Here is a 22,754-nt window from a genome sequence, read left to right as displayed (position 1 = left end):
AAGGAGAGCCAAGGATTTTAAGTCTAGTCAAAGTAGCCTTTAGTATAACAGCTATAGACAAACTGTCATTAACTTTAAAGAACTGCGGGAGTATTGTTCTGATGAAGCCTTCCTAAGGAATATTGAGGAGAACTAGGTTCAAACAATCAAGATAACTGAAGATAATTTGAAATAAAGAGTTGTGCTCAATATTTAAAATATTTCTGCATTTAGAACCAGGACTAATTGAACATAAAGGAGAAAGTGTAGTATGTACTGGCTTTATGACCTGACACAGCTACATTATAACTAAAAAATGGAAGGAATATATGCAAAAAATTTAAACTATTTTCAGCAGTTGACAGCTGGCAACAATGTCTTGCATGTAATGTGGGATAAAGCAAAGGAGTATTTGTAGTGTTCTAATTCTGGTATCCTTAAGAACTAGGATTTTTCTGGTTGGGGGAAAAAGAAACAAAGATACATAATTTTTTAATAAAGTAAATATCCTTTAGCCCTGAATTTGAATACAAATTGTTAGTATGAACTCATGAGATGTTCTGTGTTTGAGTGTGTATATTAATGTGTATGTTTAAAATTTATAGGCTACAAACAGTAATCAACCCAGTTGTAGTAAGCTTTCCTAGTGCCTAACTGTGGTCTCAAAATACCTTTCCCACTGAAAGAAACTCCTCGCTGGGGGCAGAAAATGTGCAAGATGAACCTGGAATATCTTGTCATGCAAATAAGGAATCCCACAAAGTCTGCTAAGTTCTTGTCAGAAGGATTTGAGAGTCAACTGGAAGCTCCCACTGGTCAAAGATGAGACAGTTTGAACATTGATAAGAAAAATACAGTTGGTTGAGACATACCAAATATATTTAAATCCATGAGTTTATAGTAACACAAAAAAACTTGTCACCATGGAAGTTGATAGAGACTGATTTATTTTTAAAACTGCTGAATCAGCATTTTATCTTTGTTATATGAGCTATACTACTGGGTCACCAACTAGTTAATGAGGTCATTTCTCTATGAAATTGTGCCAAGTAAATGAGATGAGAAGGGAATGATAGAATGGGAATATCAACATTTTCTAATCCCCAATGAATTAATGTAGGCATTGAGCATTAGTAGCTGCCATTATGAGAGGAAAAGAGACAAATAACTAGGCGCTTCCTGATGGAAATAGACCTATGAAATTATCTTACCAAGAAAATGAGCCTAAATCTGATTGAGACTGAGTCTTTAGCCCAGGAGTTGGCAATATTTTTTTTTCTGTAAAGAGCCAGATAGTAAATAGTTTAACTTGGGGGCCAGATGATCTGTCACAACTACTCAACTCCGCTGTTACAGCATGAAACCAGCCATAGATAATACAAAAATCAAATGGCATAACTAAGTTCTAATAAAACTTTATTTAAAGATTTTTGACCTACACTCCAGATCAACTACCAATGTACAAGAAATATGAATGACAGGAAAAACTGTTTGAACCATACTTTGGGAATGCAAATATCAAAAATCAAGACTGTGAGAAACACTTCAGGACAAATGGTTGGAATTGTTAACAGATTTCAAGGAGGAAAGAGATGGCATGTGGATTTATAGATTAGAGACTTTTCAAACACAGGCCAAACTGTTTTAGGGAGATAGACAAGTGACATGATGAAAAAAATTAAGGTAAAGATAACTCTTGGAAGGACACGAAGTTGTCATTGTGAGGGGACAAGGTAAAGGTTTCTGAGGCAGTTGATATTCCTCTGTCTTCTGTCATTGTTGGTGGTCACAAAGGATGTGTATATTGATAATTGGTTCAAAGCTATGCATTTATGGAGTTTTCTGCATTTGTATATATTTGACATTGAAAGTTTTTTTTAAAAAGGTGGAAGGATGGAAAAAGTCTTCAAGCAAGTGCTAACCAAAAGAAAGTAAACTTTTGATTCAGATGCATTATTAGAGATAAGCTACTCAATAAGATGTAGCCTTCTTAAATCTATACCTAATAAAGCAAAAGCCAACAGATTAAAAGGAGAAATAGGCCGGGCATGGTGACTCATGCCTGTAATACCAGCACTTCGGGAGGCCGAGGTGGGCAGATCACCTGAGGTCAGGAGTTGGAGATGAGCCCAGCCAACATGGTGAAACCCTGTCTCTACTAAAAATAAAACAATTAGCCGAGTATGGTGGTGCAGGCCTGTAGTCCCAGCTACTTGGAAGGCTGAGGCAGGAGAATTGCCTGAACACAGGAGTTGGAGGCTACAGTGAGCCGAGATTGCACCACCAGCCTGGTGACAGAGCGAGACTCCATCTCAATAAATAATATAAACAAACAAATAAATAAATGGAGAAATGTACAAATCCACACCCATGTAGGAAACTTTGAAGAAGTGTATACAAACAAATATGAATTGAGTCTGACAAGTATGGTTTAGTATGAAAGACTTTATGAAAAGGGTTATCTTATTTTTGCCTAGAAATTTTATTTATTGGAAATTTTTTTTTTTTAGATTTTTAAAATAAATTCTACAGAATTATCCCATGTAATTACATTTTTACAAAAGTATATGAAAATATATTGCTTACATAAAAGAAATGCTAAAATTCTACCAAAGGACAAAACTAACAGAAAACATACCTTATTTCTTGATAGAAAGGTTTAATATTGCACAGATGTAACAGGAAATTATTTAAATCTTCCATTGTAATTGACAGAATACCATTTTACCTAGTCTTTAAATTTACAAGATAGCTACTTCTTACTGGATAAACTAATGAAGCCTGTATTTTTTTTTCTCATATTATGTTAACTAATCACTATGGACTTTTCCTACTATTGAAAACAATAGTTCAGAATGATTGGAATAGCTCTAATCTCAGTTTATAGATAGGCAGATTTCAGTGAGATTCCAAACTGACTTTTAGTTGTTATTTGTTTATATACCTTAGATTTTGCTGGCAGAAGTTAACCTTTCTTCCTTTTTTAAACAGGGGTTCTGAAGGAACTTTAAATGATTGCAAGATAATATCTGTAGATGAAATCTTCAAGATTGAGAAACCTGGAGCCCATCCTCTTTCGTTTGCAGATGGAAAGTTTTTAAGTATGGATTTTTGTTTTTGGGCTTAGACTGTATGTGTTGTACATAATTGAACTTTATTTGTACTGGTCAGTGAATAACTTGGAAGGAAGTATAAAAGTGTAGACCATACAAATTTATTTTCAAGACAACAGTTTTGATCTAAGATTCATTTTGTTGTAATGAATTTTTCCCAAATGATAAAATGTTATTTTTGAAGAAATATATTATCTTGGTATTTTATTGCTATTCTTTATTTTAAAAATATTATGGATATATAATAGTTGTGGTTATTTAAAGAGTATATGTGACATTTTGATACAGGCATACAATGTGTAATGATCAAATCCGGGAAATTGGGATATTCATCACCTCAAACATTTATCATTTTTTGTGTGTGTTGGTAACATTCCAAATCTGTTCTTTTAGTGATTCTTTCTAACTGTATCTTTGCACCTTATAGCCAACCCTTCTTTATCCCCTGCCCCACTTCCCTTCCCAGCCTCTAATAACCATCATCATTCTATTCTTTACCTGCACAAGATCAATTTTTTTTGGCTCCCACATATGAAAGAGAACATGTCACATTTGTCCTTTTGTACTTGGCTTCTTTCACTTAACATAATGTTCTCGAGTTTCATCCATGTTGTAAATGAAAGGTTTCTATTATTTTTTATGGCAGAATAATATTTTGTTGTATATGTATATACCACATTGTCTTTTTATCTGTTGATGGATTTCCTGTTGTTTCCTCTGTTATAGATTCTGTCCAAAGAAAAAGCCTGTTTCTGTAATTTTGTTAGCCACCCACGTTTAGTTTTTAATAATGAGATTTATTTTTACACAAGTAAAGTCTTAGAATTATAGTGCTGATTGAGCCTTGAATTTCTGGGAGGTAATAAATGAGGCTTATATAAACATTAGAAGGTTAGAATGCAGCTGTACCTCTTCATTTTACAGATTTTTCTTGCTTGATATCAAACATTTGGTAACAGAGATAGAATTAGATTCTAGGTCTTTTCATTCATGGTGGGGCTTTTGTTTGTTTGTTTTTTGTTTTTTGTTTCGAGACAGTTTTGCTCTTGTCTCCCAGGCTGGAGTAAAATGGCATGATCTTGGCTCACTGCAACCTCTGCCTCTCAGGTTAAAGCGATTCTCCTGCCTTAGCCTCTAGTAGCTGGGATTACAAGTTCCTGCCACCAGGCCCAGCTAAATTTTGTAATTTTAGTAGGAATGGGGTTTCACTGTGTTGGCCAGGTTCTCGAACTCCTGACCTCGTGAGCCACGCCTGGCCTCAGGCATTTATTTTTAAAGCCTCACACTTGATTATACTTTTTGGTTCCTTTCTTTTCATTAGAAAAGCTGTATGCTGGCTGGACGCGGTGGCTCAAGCCTGTAGTCCCAGCACTGTGGGAGGCCGAGACGGGCGGATCACGAGGTCAGGAGATCGAGACCATCCTGGCTAATGCGGTGAAACCCCGTCTCTACTAAAAAGTACAAAAAACTAGCCGAGCGAGGTGGCGGGTGCCTGTAGTCCCAGCTACTCGGGAGGCTGAGGCAGGAGAATGGCATAAATCTGGGAGGCGGAGCTTGCAGTGAGCTGAGATCCGGCCACTGCACTCCAGCTTGGGTGACAGAGTGAGACTCCGTCTCAAAAAAAAAAAAAGCTGTATGCTGGCCAGGTGCCAGCACTTTGGGAGGCCAAAGTGGGCAAATCACCTGAGGGGTCAAGAGTTTGAGACCAGTCTGGCCAATATGGAGAAACCTCATCTCTGCTAAAAAATTAAAAAGCCAGGCATGATGGCGCCTGCCTGTAATCCCAGCTACTTGGGAGCCTGAGGCGGGAGAATCACTGGAACCTGGGAGGCGGAGGTTGCAGTGAGCCAAGATCACGCTATTGCACTCCAGCCTGGGCAACAAGAGCAAAACTCCATCTCAAAAAAAATAAAAAAATAAAAAATAATGCTGTTTCCACAGACTTTTCTTTATGCGGTTCATAGATACAAAAAATGTTTTAAGACTAGGCTTGCTATAATTTTGTTCTTAATAGGGCGAAATGACCCTGAATGTGACCTGTGTGGTGGAGACCCAGATAAGAAATGCCATTCTTGCTCCTGTCGTGTATGTGGTGGGAAACATGAACCCAACATGCAGCTTCTGTGTGATGAATGTAATGTGGCTTATCATATTTACTGTCTGAATCCACCTTTGGATAAAGTCCCAGAAGAGGAATACTGGTATGATTATCAGGTTTTTGTTGTTGTTGTTCTTGCTATGTAAATAATTAAACATGAAATATGTATTTGAACCACCAAAAGTAGATTTCTAAAGATACGTAATATAAAAGTGCTTAAAATGTTATGACCAGTGGTTACTTAGCATTCATAGCTTTATTCAATTACTGTAACAACTTCTGAACCATCTCTTGCTACATTTTTTAATCCCTTCAGTTTCTTCTCTGATAATAGAGTCTGTGTTCATTCAAAAACGCAAATCTGATTGTGTTGCTTCGTTGCTTCAGAGGGTTTATGTTGCCTTACAGGAGTGATATTTAGTGTGATATTTAGTTGCTTCTCCAGCCTGTATCTCTTACCACTTTCCTCTTTCATTTCCCCAAATACTCTACACTCTAGCCAGATTAAATATCTTTCAACTCCTTAAGTAAGCCATGTTCTTTTCCAGGTTGTCACACTTGCCATATTTTTATCTTGGAAGCATTATCCTCTTTGCTTAACTTCAAGATGATACTAATCCTTCAGCTTTTCAGTTAAATGTGACTTCCTCTGGTTATCCTTTATGGATGGTCCTCTACCCCCAACCATGCTAGATATCCTTGTTATGGTCTATAATAGTACTTAACATTTACTAAACACTAACAAAGCAGTTTATATGATTACTGTATTTGATCCTGTGATGTTGATACATCGAAGATTCCAGTTATACTTGCCAAAATCTGTTCTTCTCTTATGGCATAGTGATAACTACAAAAAGAAGTTATCAGAAAAGAGACTGGGAAAAATGTGTCCAAAGTTAATCCTTTTAATACCATGTTGAGGAGGGTTTTTCTTTTTAAACTGTGTACCATATTGCTACTGTTGAGCATTTTTAAGAAGGACAACTGAGTCAGAAATAACTGATGTCACAAGTGGGTAATTGGTATCTGTGAAAAATAGATTGTTCCTTTTGATCTCTCCCTAATCTGTTGGGAAGGCTGTTGCTGTATTATGACAGAGGCTGTAGAGGTGAGAGAAAGGGGGAAAGGATATATCTTCTTCCTTTTACCTCCTACTACTACCTTATATGATCACACTCTGAATTTTACCATCACTAATAACTGTTTCTTCTGAAATCTCATATTTTCCTTCTTTCTTGTTCAGTGGATGACATATTTCTGCTTTTCTAAAATACAAACTCTTTCACCTTCTCTTACAGTTCCATAGTCTTTCCAGAAACTTCACTTCTTTAGTTAATCCCTCTCCCAAGTTACCATTACCAGATCGTTCTCATTAGCATTCTAGAATCTCTTGAATTTTCAAAATACACACAAACCTCCCTTGATCCCATTTCTCCACCAGCTGTCTACCCCATTCTCTGCTTCTTTCATGGCAAAGATTCTCAAGAGCTATCTCTACTAATTGTTTCCATTTCCTCTCCTGTTCATACTTCTGCACTCCAGTCTAGCTTTCTTTCCACTGTATCTGCTTATGTCAGGTTCACAGACACTTTTTATGTCTACACCTAAAGGTCAGTTCTCATTCCTTACTCAACTGCTTAGCTGGTTACTCTGTTTTATAGATCTTCTGAGATCATATAATCCCATTTTTCTACCTACTTCACTGGCCTTTCCTTCTTAGTCTCTTACTGGGTTCCCTTCACCTACCAGATTTCAGAGCCCCCCCACCCTAACCCCCAAAGCACTATCCACTTCTTTTCTATGCTAGGGAACTATGCTTGTTCCCTAGATGATCTCATCCAATTATGAGATGTTAAATACGAAGCTAATAGTTCTGAATTTATGTCTTCATTTCTAATTTCCCCTGAGCTTTATATTCCTATATGCAATTGCTTAGTGGACTGGCATCACAAAATTAGTCCAGATGGAGTTCTTGATTTCCACAAACTCCCTAAAATCCTGCTCCTCCCCTAGTCTTCATTAAATAGAACTAATCATTTTATGCCAAAAAGCTAAACTTCATTTTATGCCAAAAACTAATCATTTAATGCCAAAAAGCTAAACTTCATCCTCAGTTCTTTTGTTCTTTCACATACTCTACATCAATAGATTTTGACAGTTCTTAATGTTTCTTCATTCTCATCTCCCAGCCCAAACAACTATCTCTTCCTTGAACTTCTGTAACAGATACCTAACTAGTCTCTTTGCTTCATGTGCTATCCTTTCTCCCATAGCAGCAGAGTGAGCTTAAAAAGGCCTGAATTAGATCATTTGTCTGTTTGAAACTCTCTAATGTCTTCCTATTTCACTTAGAATAAAAATCTAAGCCCTTACCATTTATGACCTGGCCCATGTCTACTCTCTAACTTCGGTTGCTTATCACTAGCCTGTTTACTTACTAACCTTGGTCTCTACCCACCTTTATCTTCCTCAAAGCATACCATTTCTTTTTGTGCCTCAGGACCTTTGCACTTAACTGTTTCTTTGCCGGGAATGCTTTTCTTGGGTTATCTACTGTAAGAAGCATATCATTTCTAGTCACTCTTAACACATAACCCTGATGTATTTCCACTTAACACTTTCTGGAATTCTTTCCTTGTATGTACTGGTTTTCCTTAACTACTATGTACAAACGTTTTTAACCCCAGCACTAAAATAGTGCCTTGCACATAGGAGGTTCTGAACAAACCTGTTGAAGGAGTGAATCAATCCCAGAGATGACTTTAGGATGATATAATTAGAAGAGTGTCTTGTATTACTCTGGAGCATATCTCTACATTTGTATCAAGGTCTTTCACTTCACCTGGAACTCCTTAATCTTAAATCTTTTCTGCTTCTCCAAATCATGTTGTCTGGATATTTAACCTGTGCACTGATTTTCTCATCAAACAGATAATACTTGCTTTAAATCACAGAATCTTTAATAAAGTTAGTTACAAAGATGAGCCCATTGGATAAAATACAGCTTTTCTTTAGGACAGTTTATTTTTGGAAGCCTTCCTGATTTTCCAACTAGAAAGGAATTTAATTCAAATTTAATTTAGTGCCTTCTCAAACTTAATTTGCTCAGGATCAGGGATTGAATTATTTAAATTTTTGTCTCCTATAGTGTTCAACAAAGTATCTCATAATTGGATTGACTTGTGGGCATAGTATTCTTTCTTCTAAAAGCTACATAGAATAGATAATTGTGAAATATAAAGTATGGGCAAAGGAATTTGAGATTAATTGGGCAGTGGCCATTAGATCTTTGTTAGGGTATTCCTAAAGTTTCCTTTTTTTGGTGACGTAAGAATAGCCTCATCTTATTCTGTAGACATATACCTTGCTTTTTAGAAAAGATTCAAGGTAGTTTATGAAATACAAGTTATAGTAGGGTAATCAATTACAAATAGGCTAAAGGACAAATAAGCACAAGGAATTAAAATGAAGCTAATGATAAGGTTAATATAAACAAACATCCTTGAAGTCATGTATACTTGTTATATAAACTACCATTTTCTTCTGGGAATTCTAATAACCAGTTTAGATGGGGAGATGTATCTGTTACACAGTTGAATGTTCTAGGAAGATCTAGCTACTTTTGTTTTAATGACAGGAACTTCAAATTTCTATTCTCAGGGTTAGTGAAAAGTTTAGAGTTCATGTTATCATTCTGAATCTCATAGCTTTGAGTTTTTAACTGAATTTGAGGATTTATAAGATATCTAAAGGAATGACAAGGATATTTTAAAAGCCAGCCTAACCATGTAAATATTTTGAAAAGTTTAGTATTTTAATGCCAGTTAAAGCTCTGTAATGTATACCAAATAATACATCTTAAAACTTGCTCTTACCTGGGAAGGCTAATATTCTGTTACTAGCCTTAATATGGCATTGTGAAAATGTCTTCGTTCTTTTTTTCTTTTAAAGGTATTGTCCTTCCTGTAAAACTGATTCCAGTGAAGTTGTAAAGGCTGGTGAAAGACTCAAGATGAGTAAAAAGAAAGCAAAGATGCCATCAGCTAGTACTGAAAGCCGGAGAGACTGGGGCAGGGTAAAGAAGAAATTCCTCTTTTCTTCCTAGTAGCAATTATAGTATATAATGTTTTGATACCAATAGTAGTAATGGTATAAAAGATTAAACAATATCATTATTTGTTAATATCAGTGGTACTTAAATTACATAAACAGTTGGGTTCCTGTTTTATTCACATCTCAGAATTAAGGGCTTTCATTAAAATCTAACATAATGAATTTCTCAAAGTTTGTTTTGTGACTTGTAGGGAATGGCTTGTGTTGGTCGTACGAGAGAATGTACTATTGTCCCTTCTAATCATTATGGACCTATTCCTGGTATTCCTGTTGGATCAACTTGGAGATTTAGAGTTCAGGTATGTTTTAACATTGGCTTAGTTGAAAAGGGAAAATTGGCTATCAGATTATAGCAGTGTTAATGTCTGTTGATTTTAAGTGACCCTAACACGTGACATTGACTTGTTAGAATGAAAGATTTTATTTTAGGATGGGTATACTCTTCCTGGAGGTTAACAAAGGAACGTACATCACAGAATTGGGCATTAGCTATGCATTTTCATCACTTTGTTTTTACTGTTCTGTTATAGTTATGGTAGTAACCATTAATTGTTAAGCTTTCTAAACAGCCTTTCTTGCAAAAATTTAGCATTTGAAATATTAAACTTGAATGGTGTAGCAATTTCTCATTGAATGTTGATGAACTCTAAGCTTGTTTCAGGTGTTGTCTTTGGGATTTATCCTCCTGAACAAATGCTAAGACATTGGGTGAGGAAGTGCCAGCTAATCCGAGAATAAAATAATTTCCCATTTCGAATTACACCTAGGATTCTGAACATTAATTAAGAGTGGCTTTAATTTTTTTTTTTTTTTTTTTTTGAGATGGAGTCTCGCTGTGTTGCCTAGGCTGTAGTGCAGTGGTGTGATCTTGGCTCACTGCAAGCTCTGCCTCCCGGGTTCACACCATTTTCCTGCCTCAGCTTCCCAAATAGCTGGGACTACAGGCACCCGCCACCATGCCCATCTGATTTTTTTGTACTTTTAGTAGAGATGGGGTTTCACTGTGTTAGCAGGATGGTCTCAATCTCCTGACCTCGTGATCCACCCGCCTCGGCCTCCCAAAGTGCTGGGATTACAGGCGTGAGCCACTACGCCCGGCCTGGCTTTAAGTTTTATATTGAATGGCCCTGGTACTCAGACCTTTAATATAATTATAAAATTTAGATAACATATACTTATCCCTTGGTATCTGTGGGGATTGGTTCCAAGATCCCCCATAGACACCAAAGTCTGTGGATGCTCAAATTGCACACAAGCTCAGGCTTGTGTGGTGGCTCACACCTGTAATCCCAGCACTTTGGGAGGCCACAGCAGCCAGATCACTTGAGGCCATGAGTTCGAAACCAGCCTCGCCAACATGGTGAGACCCATCTCTACTGAAAATACAGAAATCAGACAGATGTGGTGGCGAGCGCCTATAATCCCAGCTATTCGGGAGACTGAGACGGAAGAATTGCTTGAACCCAGGAGGCCGAGGTTGCAATGAGCCGAGATTATGCCACTGCGCTCCAGCCTGGGTGACAGAGCGAGACTCTGTCTCAAAGAAAAAAAAAAAAATCCTTTATACAGTGGTGCAGTGTTTTCATATAACTTATGCACATCCTCCTGTATGCTTTTTTATTAATACCTGATACAGCGTAAATGCTGTGTAAATAGTTGTTACACTGTATTGTTTGGGGAATCATGATAAGAAAAAGTCTGGACAGATTCAGTACAGACACAACCATCTATTTTTTTCCCCAGATATTTTCTACTCTCTTTAATTGGCAGATGTGGAACCTGTGGGCCAACTGTAATACATAAAAATGACTTAAAAAGCTATGTATATATTAAATACTAGTAAATAATTTATATTTTAAAAACATGCCCTACTTTTCACTTTTTTTTTTTTTTTTTTTTGGAGACAGAATTTCACTCTTGTTGTCCAGACTGGAGTGCAATGGCACAATCTTGGCTCACCGCAACCTCTGCCTCCCAAGTAGCTGGGATTACAAGCATGCACCACCACACCTGGCTAATTTTGTTTTTTTAGTAGAGGCAGGATTGCTTCATGTTGGTCAGGCTGGTCTCGAACTCCCAACCTCAGGTGATCCACCCGTCTCAGCCTCCCAAAGTGCTGAGATTACAGGTGTGAGCCACTGCGCCCAGCTTAATCATTATTTTCTGTTTCTCAGAGGCAGCCACATAAAAATTTTAGTTGTCTCCTATGCATTTACCTTCTTTCTTTCTCTTTCTTTCTTTCTTTCTTTCTTTCTTTCTTTCTTTCTTTCTTTCTTTCTTTTTTCTTTCTTTCTTTTTCTTTCTTCTTTCTTTCTTCCTTCCTTCCTTCCTTTCTTCCTTCCTTCCTTCCTTCCTTTCCTTCCTTTCCTTCCCTTCCTTCCCTCCCTCCCTCCCTCCCTCCTTCCTTTCTTTCTGTCCCTCCCTCCCTCCCTCCCTCCTTCCTTTCTTTCTTTCTGTCTTGACAGGGCCTTGCTCTATCACCCAGGCTGGAGTGCAGTAGCAATTGCAGCTCATTGTAACTTCAAACTTCTGGGTTCAGGTGATCATTCCACCTAGCTAAGGCTAAAGATGTAAAGACGTATACCACCATGCCTGGCTGTGTTTTGTTTTGTTTTGTTTTTTGGTAGAGACCGGGTCATACTATGTTGCCCAGCCTAGTCTCAGACTCCTGGCCTAAAGCAGTGCTCCAGCCTTGGCCTCCCAAAGCACTGGCATTATAGGCTTGGCGGTGGCAGCTGCTGCTCCTCCTCCTGCTGCTCCTCCTCCTCCTCCCCCTCTCCCCCCCCCCCCCCCCCCCCCCGCCAAGTCCCTGGCTGTAGTGCCGTAATCACAGCCCCCTCCTGGGCTCAAGCCGTCCTCTAGTCTGAGCCACCAGAGTAGCTGGGACTACAGGCACATGCCACCACACCCAGCTGATTTTTGTGGGGTTTTTTTTGAGTCGGGGTTTCACCATGTTGCCCAGACTGATCTTGAGTCTCTGGGGTCAATCCCTCCTGCCTCAGCTTCCCAAAGTACTGGGATTACAGGTGTGAGTCACTGTGCCCGGCCCTACCTTCTTACTTCTATTAATAAATAATGTGTTTATACTTTTTTTTTTAATTCATCTTCTAGTTGTATTCACTTCTTTCTTTCTTTCTTTTTTTTGAGACGGAGTTTTGCTGTTGTTGCCCAGGCTGGAGTGCAATGGCACAATCTCGGCTTACCACAACCTCAGCCTCCCGGGTTCAAGCAATTCTCCTGCCTCAGCCTCCCAAGTAGCTGGGATTACAGGCATATGCCACTACGCCCAACTCATTTTGTATTTTTAGTAGAGACATGGTTTCCATATGTTGGTCAGGCTGGTCTCAAACTCCCAACATCAGATGATCCACCCGCCTTGGCCTCCCAAAATGCCGGGATTACAGGCGTGAGCCACCATGCCCGGCCATATTAACTTTTTTCTGTGGAAGATGAAACATTTAGTTTAATACTGTCTGTGTTCTCTTATCTTTGCAATAGTTGTATTATAATTTCGGTTGAACCGGTATTCAAAGTTTAGGTTATTATGACTTTGGATCTATAAATACAATAAAATATTGTATACAAATAGAATATAATACTATAAATATAGTTAAAATACACTTTGTGTATTTCTAATCACCTTATTTTTTATTTGCTTTTTTTTCATATACCTGTCTGTCACATATTTATTTTCTAAACTCCAAAAGCCTCCTTATATAGTCTAAGATGACTATGAGGTTGTTTTCCTGAGCAACTAGTGAGATGGATTTGCTATTTAGAAAGAAGGGAAGCTTTAGGAAAAACAGATTATTTTTGCCAGGGTTGATGAGGTGGGGCAATCAAATGGTCCCTTTTGCTGAGGTATTTCAAAAGCCAAAACCTTTCCAGGTTCTGTTGCTATCAACTTCTTGTTGGCTTCTAAAAGCTTCTAAAGTGCCTTCCCCGCCACCCCAAATTCTTGTGCAAGCTTGAATTTCAGCTTCTTTTACTCTACTAAGAAAATTGTATTGGCCAGGCATGATGGCTAATGCCTGTAATCCCAACACTGTTAGGCTGAGGCAAGAGGATTGCTTGAGCCCAGGAGTTCAAGACCAGCCTGGGCAACATGGTGAGACCCCTGTCTCTACCAAAAAAAATTTTTAAAGACCCAATTGTATGACAAACAGATGAACTACAATACCTTTCTCAGGGAATTTGAAGTTCACCAAGAAGTGATACTTGTTTCAGTGAGGCAGGAATGAAGATACAAGGGGAAAAGCAGTCAGCCATTGAAGTAGAAATGAGTAAAGTAGAAATGGATAGCATGTTTGGGTAACATTGAGCAGTTTTGGCTCAGGCATATATGTTCCTTGAAGGTGAAGCTGTAGATAAGGCTAGGAAAAATAGATAGGAGCCATATTTAGAGAGGGTAATAAATCATGTTGACTTGGGTTTAATACTATGTGACCACTTAATGTCAAAAGCAGAATTGTTTTTAAAAGAATCATCCAGTTTGTGATAGATAGGATGGGTTTGAAGAAGCAAAACTAGAGGCAGTAAAAAAGGATCTATTGTAAACATTCATGACTTAAACTGAGACTCAAACTAATATTGAACAGTGGAAGTAAAGGTAGATGGATTTGAGAAATTTAGGAGGTAAAATCAACAATCCTTGTAACCAAAAGGGTTTGAGGAATAAGGGAGAAGAATGGGGCTAAAAAATAACTCCTGCATTTTTGACTTCACAAACTAGGCAGGCAACAGAGCCACTATCCAAGACTAGAAATAAGAGAGAAACGATACAGACTGCTGATAGTTCTCTTTTAGCTGAGTTGAGCTGGAAGTTCCAATAGACAGAAGATGATTGTTTACTAGTTATTGTGCAACTCAGAATTCTACCCAATCAGTTTTAGAATTCTCAGAACCTAAAGGATATGTTTGAGGAGATTTAAAATGAGAGAGCAAAAGATAGAACTCTGTGAGAACTTTGTTCTTTAGGTACCAATAATATATATGAAAGCATTTTGTAAATGTATCTTAACTAACTGTTCAGAGGTATTTTGAGACTCTTCAATTGTTTTATAGGTGAGCGAAGCAGGTGTTCACAGACCCCATGTTGGTGGAATTCATGGTCGAAGTAATGATGGGGCTTATTCTCTTGTCCTGGCTGGTGGATTTGCGGATGAAGTCGTAAGTCATTAAACAACCTTACTCATTAGTACCTGCCTTGATCATTTGTAAAATACAATAGCTTTGCCTAGGATACATCAAATACTGCTGTGTCTTTTTAGCAGTTTTTTGTTGAAGTAATCAGTTTTATACATGTTAGAAAGTAAATCATTTGACAGTGTTTATTCTTTACATGTACTGATTTGACTTATATGTGTTGTTATTATGTTATAAGGAAAACACTCACATTCTTGATAGAGCTTTTATTCCTTTTTTTTTTTTTGAGAGAGAGTCTCACTCTATCACCTGGGCTGGAGTGCAGTGGTGCGATCTCAGCTCCCTGCAACCTCTGCCTTTGGATTCAAGTGATTTTCCTGCCTCAGCCTCCCAAGTACGTGAGATTTCAGGCATCTACCATCACACCTGGCTAATTTTTGTATTTTTATGTTTTATTTTTTGAGACGAAGTTTTGCTCTTGTCACCCAGGCTGGAGTGTAATGGCACAGTCTCAGCTCACTGCAATCTCCTCTTCCCGGGTTCAAGTGATTCTCTTGCCTCAGCCTCCTGACTAGCTGGAATTAAAAGCATACACCACCTCACCTGCTAATTCTTGTATTTTTAGTAGAAATGGGGTTTCACCACGTTGGCCAGGCTGGTCTCGAACTCCTGACCTCAGGTGATCCTCCTGCCTCGGCCTCCCAAAGTGTTGGGATTACAGGCGTGAGCCACCACACCTGGCCAATTTTTGTATTTTTAGTAGAGATGGGGTTTTGCCTTGTTGACCAGGTTGGTCTCGAACTCCTTACCTCAGATGATCTGCCCACCTTGGCCTCCCAAACTGCTGGGATTATAGGTGTGAGCCACGGTGCCCATCCTCTATAGAGCTTTTTTTTGTCCTTCTTCTTTAAGTTTTCTCTTTTAAAAAAATAAAAACTGGTTCCAGTGTTAGAGCTATAGAGCTTATTTTTAAAAATTAACTTATTATTTTGAGTTAATTGTAGATTCACATGTAGCATTAGAAACAATACAGAGGGCTGAGTACAGTGGCTCATACCTGTAATCCCAGCACTTTGAGAGGGTGAAGTGAGTGAATCTCTTGAGCTCAGGAGTTCAAGACCAGTCCTGGGCAACATGGCAAAGCCCTGTCTCTACCAAAAAATATAGAAATTAGGTGAGTGTGATGGCATATGCATGTAGTCCCAGCTACTCAGGAGGCTGAGGCAGGAGGATTGCTTGAGCCCAGGAGGTCGAGGCTGTAGTGAACCATGATCATGCCCTTGCAGCACTCCAGCCTAGGCAACAGAGAGCGAGACCCTGTCTCCTTTAAAAAAAAAAAAAAGGTGGGAAGGGGATCCTGTGCCCTTTACCCAGTTTCTCACAATGGTGACATCTTGCCAAACTATATAATAAAGTATCAGAACCAGGATATTGACACTGTACAGTCAGGGGCCGAACATTTATATTATCACAATTTCCATTGTTGTGTTGCCCTTTTATAGCTACACTATCAGACATAGCCCCCCACTGCTTCTTAACCTCTGACAACCACTAATCTTTTCTCTTTTTTTTTGAGATGGAATCTTGCTTTTGGCGCCCAGCCTGGAGTTCAATGGCGTCATCTCGGCTCACTACAACCAGCCTCCTGAATAGCTAGAATTACAGGCACCCAGTTAATTTTTGTATTTTAGTAGGGATGGGATTTCTCCATATTGGCCAGGCTGATCTCGAACTCCTAGCCTCAGGTGATCTGCCCACCTCGGCTTCCCAAAGTGCTGGGATTACAGGCATGACCTACCGTGCTGAGCCTTTTTGTTTTTGTTTTTGTTTTTGTTTTTGTATTTTGAGACAGAGTCTCACTCTGTTGCCCAGGCTATAGTACAGCGGCTCACTGCAACCTCTGCCTCCCAGGTTCAAGTGATTCTCCTGTCTCAGCTTTCCGAGTAGCTGGGCTACAGGCATGCACCACCATGCCTGACTAATTTTTGTATTTTTGGTAGAGATGGGGTTTCACCATGTTAGCCAGGCTGGTCTCAAACTCCTGACCTTGGTGATCTGCCAACCTCAGCCTCCCAGAGTGTTGGGATTACAGGCGTGAGCCACTGCACCCAGCCTCATTTCTTTATTCCTGCAATTTTGTCACTTCAAGAATTTTTGTAAATGAAATTATGTGGTATATCATATATTAACCTTTAGGACTGGCTTTTTCTACTCAGCATGATTCTCTGGAGATTGTGGCATGTATCAATAGTTCATTCCTTTTTATTGCTGAGTACTAGTCCGTGGTGTGGATGTACCACAGTTCATTTAATCATTTACTTGTGGAAGAACAGCTGGGTTCTTTTGAGTTTTTAGCTATTACAGATAAAGCTACAGTAAGTATTTGTGAACAGGTTTTTTGTAAACATAAGTCTTTATTTCTCTGGGATGAATGCCCCAGAAGTGCAATTCCGGGGTCACATGTGGCAGTTGCATGTTTAGTTGTTTAAAGAAACTGCCAGACTGTTTTCTCCAGTGACTGTACCATTTTACATTCCTATTGGCAATATATGAGTGATCCAGGTTCTCTGCATCTCACCAGCATTCACTGTTGTTGCTGGGTTTTTTCGTTTGTTTTTGGTTTTTGGTTTTTTTTCCATTCTGAGAGGTGTGTAGTGGTAACTTATTGTAGGACGTCATTCATTTGCTTATTTGCCATCTGTGTAGCCTCTTTAGTAGTATAGCTCTTCAGGTTTTTTGGTCTTTTTCTGTTGGGTTTTTTGTTTTTTGTTTTTTGTTTTTTGTTTTTACTGTTTATCGGATATGTGGTCTTCAGGTATTTACTTGCTTTCATGGATTATTATAAAGATGAATTAATTCGAGTAGTTATGGAGAACACAAAATATAGTATGTTTTCAGACAGAAATAGAAAAACTTGCTGTCTTTCTGAAAGGCAGATTTGGCAGTGCATTTACATTAACATGGCAAAGTAAATGAAAATGGAAATATTTAGGTTCATCCTTTGCATACTTCTTTAGCATGCATATTTTGAAGCTATATCTTTATGTATTTGTCAGAAATACAAAAGATGTTGTATAGTTTAATACAGTCAGCGTTTGGAATTTTTTAAAGGCTTTATAAATAACTAGAAATGTAGTCTAACAATTGTTTTTAGTGTCTGGGCAATTGTATTTGATCTGGTCTCTGACATTTGTTGTATTTGAAACTTGGGCCAAATTATTTAACTCTGGTAACTCAGTTTCCCCATCTGTAAAAAGAAGAAATAGTAGTATTTTATGTCGGGAAGATGATTACATTAAATGAGATAATTTATGTAGCCCTTTGCACATAGCACGGACTGAAATGTTAGTTATATTCTCTGTAGCAGAATATTACTTTAAATAGGGCGAATCACAGTAGCTCATGCCTGTAATCTCAGCACTTTCAGAGGCTGAGGTGGGCTGATCACTTGAGGTCAAGACTTCGAGACCAGTCTGGCTAACATGATGAAACCCCTTCTCTACTAAAAGTACAAAAATTACCCATTCGTGGTGGTGCATGCCTGTAATCCCAGCTACTCGGCAGGCTGAGGCAGGAGAATCACTTGAACCCAGGAAGCAGAGGTTGTGGTGAGCCAAAATCACATCACTGTACTCCAGCCTGGATGACAAAGTGAGACTCTGTCTTTAAAAAAAAGAAAAGAATGTTATCTTAAATATATGAAGTTTATTTTCTTGTTTCCATGTTTTTGAATATAGTTACTGGTCAAATGTTAAAACATTTGTGGAGATAAGTACTGGTGAACTGCTAGTTGTCTTAGATAGTCAAGTCTGTTAAATGATGTGAAGAAGAATTTTAGGACTAAGGTGACATATAGGCCTTGATTGACAGCTAAAATGTATCTGGAGATGTTTATATATTTTATAAGCATTTTCAACTTTTTGATCATTCTATTGTAGGCAAGTATATCTATAGGATTAGGAAAAGGAAACCTGAATAAACTATTCACATTTAAGAAAACATTTCCTGAATTCTTGAATTTGGTATAAATTTCATGAAGCCAGTGGTCTTTATTCAGTCTGGTTGAATGGATGTAATACTCTTACGTACCTGCTGATAACTGAGTTAATATTTTAGCCTAGTAACTTAGGAATTAATCAAATGCCAGTTTTAGTGCCCTGTATTTTGGTGACCTCTTTTGAGAAGTGAGGACCCACAAAGATGATCTGTATTCTCTCAGTTGTCTTGAGAAGTAGTTTGCTCAGTGTTCAGGAGAAGACTCTGAAGCCAGAGTCTGTTTGGTTTTGTGTCCTGGGTGTGGAGCCATCTCTCTTCCTAGTTGTGTGATTTTAGGTGATTTACTGAACCTCCGCCTCATCTGTAAAATCAGATTTATAGTACTTAAAGGCTTGCTGTGAGGTTTAAATGAATTAATTACATGTAAAATGCTTTTCCTAACACCACCTAACCCCCTAGTAGTAGATGTGTGTTATACTAGCAGTGGTACAGTTTTGCAGAGATGTAAAGGGTATTATGAGAGGTATTGGTAAACTTTGAGGCTATGGTCTAGACAGCCTTGAATTAAATCATTAAAGGAGTTTGGGGAATGTTTGTCTTCATTGTGCTTTGGAATTATTTATCTGATAGTCCTATAGGGAGGAGGCTGAGAAGTTTGGTATAAAGGTCTTCCACCTGATCTTGATGATGGCAAGAATAGGAGCATCTAGCTTGTTGTCTTAGGCAGTTGCTTTAGCAGCTTGGGAGAAGAATAGAGGTTGGGAATAACTGAAGAACTGAGTTACTTCAGGGCAGTGCTGTGTCCCTTGTGTAGATAGAGCTGCTTTATGTGAGCTCTTCCCAGGCACTAGAACTTGTTTAGGCTACTGCCTCCCAGGCACAATTTAATGGATCATTGACTAGAAGATGCAACAAATTTAGGCTGATTATTTTATTTTTTAATAGAGACAAGGGCTTGCTATGTCACCCAGGCTAGTCTTGAACTCCTGGGCTCAAGCAGGCCTTCTGCTTTGGCCTCCCACAGTGCTGGGATTACAGGCATGAGCCATTGCGCCTGGCCTTTCCATAGGAAAAATAGTCTGAAATAATATTGGTTGAGCTCTTACAGTCTGACAGTTTTTTCCCTTGTGGTAATATAATGTTTTTGTTGATGTAATGATTAAAGTACAAATGAGTTAAAGGTACGAAATTTTAGCCATGTTTCCTTGATTTGCTGCTTGAAGAATAATCAGAAATGTTTTAAATACTATTTAGCTTACATTTGTCTTATTATGCTCTCTTACTTTCCATTACTTTTTCTTTATGGCACTCCCATAATAACTTGAAAAGTTGACAGAGTTATGAATATGAATATTGTGGAGTCTGTCCAGATACCGGGTGGAAGACTGGTTTTGATCAGTTTAAGAAGTATTCTAAACTGTTCTAGATGTACGTATTTATTAGAATTCCTTCTCATAGAATACATACTAAAGATTAAGTTTCGTAATACCTTGTTTAAAAAATGTAGACCTTAATATTGGATTAACAAAAAGTGAAAGTAAATTTAAGGGTTTTGGACCAATAAAAACACTGTAAGACCATGAGATTTTTAGTTGTGGCTTTTAATCCGAGGAAAAAACAAAGTATAAATAATTGACTTCTATAATAAGAATTTGGTAGACACAAAACATTGTCTAAGTTGTCTAAACTAATTAAAATGATCTTGCATTAAAGAATCACTATTTTGCTAGTGTTAGTAGAATTAATTGTGCACTGATAGTTACTTTTCTTAATTTGTTTCAAGTACTAAATCAGATAGAGACAATAATATCCATATAAATTTGTAGCTGCTATAGAAGTAATTGGAGAGCTAGTGCATGTAACATCTTTTGGCTTTTTTTTTTTTTACATTTAGTAGATACTTTATACTACTTTTAGTTTTTTTCAAATTTTTTTCCAAATTTCTTAATGGGAGGCAATTTTTTTTTACCTGAATGTGATGTAAGTGAATCCGCAGAGTATGAAATAAAGGGAACTTACTATGCTGTTAGAATTTTAATATGAAAGCCAGGGCTCAGTGGCTCATGCCTGTAATCCCAGCACTTTGGGAGGCCAAGGCAGGTGGATCACTTGAGGCCAGGAGTTTGAGACCAACATGGCAAAACCCCATCTCTACTAAAAATGCAAAATCTAGACAGGCATGGTGGCACATTGCTGTAATCCCAGCTACTTGGGAGGCTGAGGCAGGAGAATCAATTGAACCCGGGAGGCAGAGGCTACAGTGAGCCGAGATCGCGCCACTGCACTCCAGTCTGGGTGATAGAGCAAGACTCTGTCTCCAAAACAAAGAAAAATTGAATACGAAGTTTTTAGGTAAACTTGCTTTGTAGTACTTATTTATTGTCAATGCCAGAATTTGAAATTTGAGACAGCACACTTCGGTATGGTGTAGATGTCAGTTGGAAATCTGGTTATGGAGTGTTTGTTGAAGTGGTGTTATCTATAAAGAACCTACAAGCTAGTATTGTTAAGTTTTAACATTGAATTGAATAAAATATAATATTTAAACCCATAAGACCTTACCTTGTTTGTAACATTCTATTGTAGTAAAATATTACTACATATATAGCATGAGTCTAACCATATTTGGAGATGTTGGAAAGTATAATTTAAAGTGTTAGGTCAAGTTATGTAACTTGAAGGTATACTACACACAAGATTGCATTTAAATTTTGCATTATTTTGGGAGATGCCTCAAGAGAAAACGTCAACTCATAACATCCTAATGAAATGTTTTGACTCTGAAATAAGCATTGGTGAAATTATACTTGGGTTTAGCTTTCTTAATAAAGAAAATCTTCTCTGACAGGACCGAGGTGATGAGTTCACATACACTGGAAGCGGTGGTAAAAATCTTGCTGGTAATAAAAGAATTGGCGCACCTTCAGCTGATCAAACATTAACAAACATGAACAGGTACTACTGTAAACGCTGTTTAGAATTTGAACATTGAATAAAAGTTTCATCATAGGACTATAAATTGTAACTTATATTGCAGAGGAGAATCTCAAACTGGGAGTTAAAGATCTGAAATTAAAATTCCAGTGCCTGATTATGTAATTGTTTATCAGCATCCTAACATATCTTTATACTGTTGTTTTTTAAATGCCATAATTTCTAGTCTTACTGAACACATGTGGTATGCATTTGAAAAAGTTCACAACTTTGAAGGAAAGGAGCCTGTATAATTTAAGCGAAATTGAGAATAACGTGGCTTGTCTACTGCCCCATTGGTCAAAGCTAAAAGTGACAAACTCCTTTTTAGAGTAAACTTAGTAACGTGAAATAAAGTTATGTTTGAGAGCCACATTTATGTACATAAATGAAGCATAAGGTAACTTAATCAGGTCTGTACTGAATGTACTTTTAGGATGTCTGCTAATAAGATATCTTCTAAGAGTTGTTAAAGGGAATGTTCATTTAGTTACAAAAGTGATCTTTTCTAACTAAATCCCCTTAAGACATTACAAAAGAGCCACCGTGTGCTGACTTTTATTCTATAGAAATACTAATGACATCTCAGCTCCCGTGTGTACAGAAAATTTATTAATTTCAAAATGTTTTATTTTATAAATGCATGCTAATACCAATATTAATAAGTAACCCAGACCACCAGATAGCAAAAATCGCATTATAGTTTGTCATATCGCATATAGTTTGTGAACATTTCATAACGTTAACAGCTTTTATATCCTATTATTAAGGGTATTTTGTGGATTGAGTAAAAATGAGTGTTTTTCACTTTGAGTCTAAATCACTCAGTTTCAAGTAGTGTCCCCTTAATTTCTGATTACTGTGTGATGTAAAGAATATACCAGTATGATTTCAAGACTTTCATGTGGATCAGCTTACATAGAATCTCTGTTTTCATGTGTTCTATATTGTTTCTGACAGTAGGATTATTTTTACTGAACCAGCAGAGGAGACAGGTCAGATTTGCTGGTGAAAACATTCTTGAGACAGGAGCTTAGCTATTCTTTTCTGGCAAGAAAGCAGTCCTTCAAGAAGAATGTCTTAAAATAAATATTTTGATGTGTTTTTGTCAATGAAAATGTATCTCACATTTACAAAAGGACTCTTTCAAGTTGTCAAATCTGAAAATTATTTTTCCCTTTAATAATTGATAGTTTTGCTTGAAAGGAACTTCCTTCATAACCACCCACCATTGTAATGTACATGTTAGATTCCTTTCACGCTTTTGGACAATGTAATAAGTACCGCTACAGTCTCATTAAAAAATAATTCACAAATAGTAAAAATGTTTGCTATAA

The 22,754-nt window shown here is 37.6% G+C and overlaps 1 protein-coding gene across 1 annotated transcript in view; it reads left to right on the top strand.

The window, feature by feature from the left end:
- UHRF2 (ubiquitin like with PHD and ring finger domains 2) overlaps positions 1 to 22,754 on the top strand; it is a 99,685-nt gene that overhangs the window by 64,778 nt on the left and 12,153 nt on the right. The window contains exons 5-10 of the mRNA XM_025360301.1: positions 2,971 to 3,080; positions 5,107 to 5,293; positions 9,142 to 9,265; positions 9,495 to 9,602; positions 14,368 to 14,472; positions 21,293 to 21,399. Coding sequence (XP_025216086.1) covers positions 2,971 to 3,080; positions 5,107 to 5,293; positions 9,142 to 9,265; positions 9,495 to 9,602; positions 14,368 to 14,472; positions 21,293 to 21,399 — 741 coding nt within the window. The remainder of the gene's footprint in view (positions 1 to 2,970; positions 3,081 to 5,106; positions 5,294 to 9,141; positions 9,266 to 9,494; positions 9,603 to 14,367; positions 14,473 to 21,292; positions 21,400 to 22,754) is intronic.

Source organism: Theropithecus gelada, chromosome 15 (genome assembly GCF_003255815.1).
Source record: "Theropithecus gelada isolate Dixy chromosome 15, Tgel_1.0, whole genome shotgun sequence".
NCBI classification, from domain to species: domain Eukaryota; kingdom Metazoa; phylum Chordata; class Mammalia; order Primates; family Cercopithecidae; genus Theropithecus; species Theropithecus gelada.
Note: the sequence above shows the minus strand (reverse complement) of the source record. Positions and strands in the feature narration are given on the sequence as shown.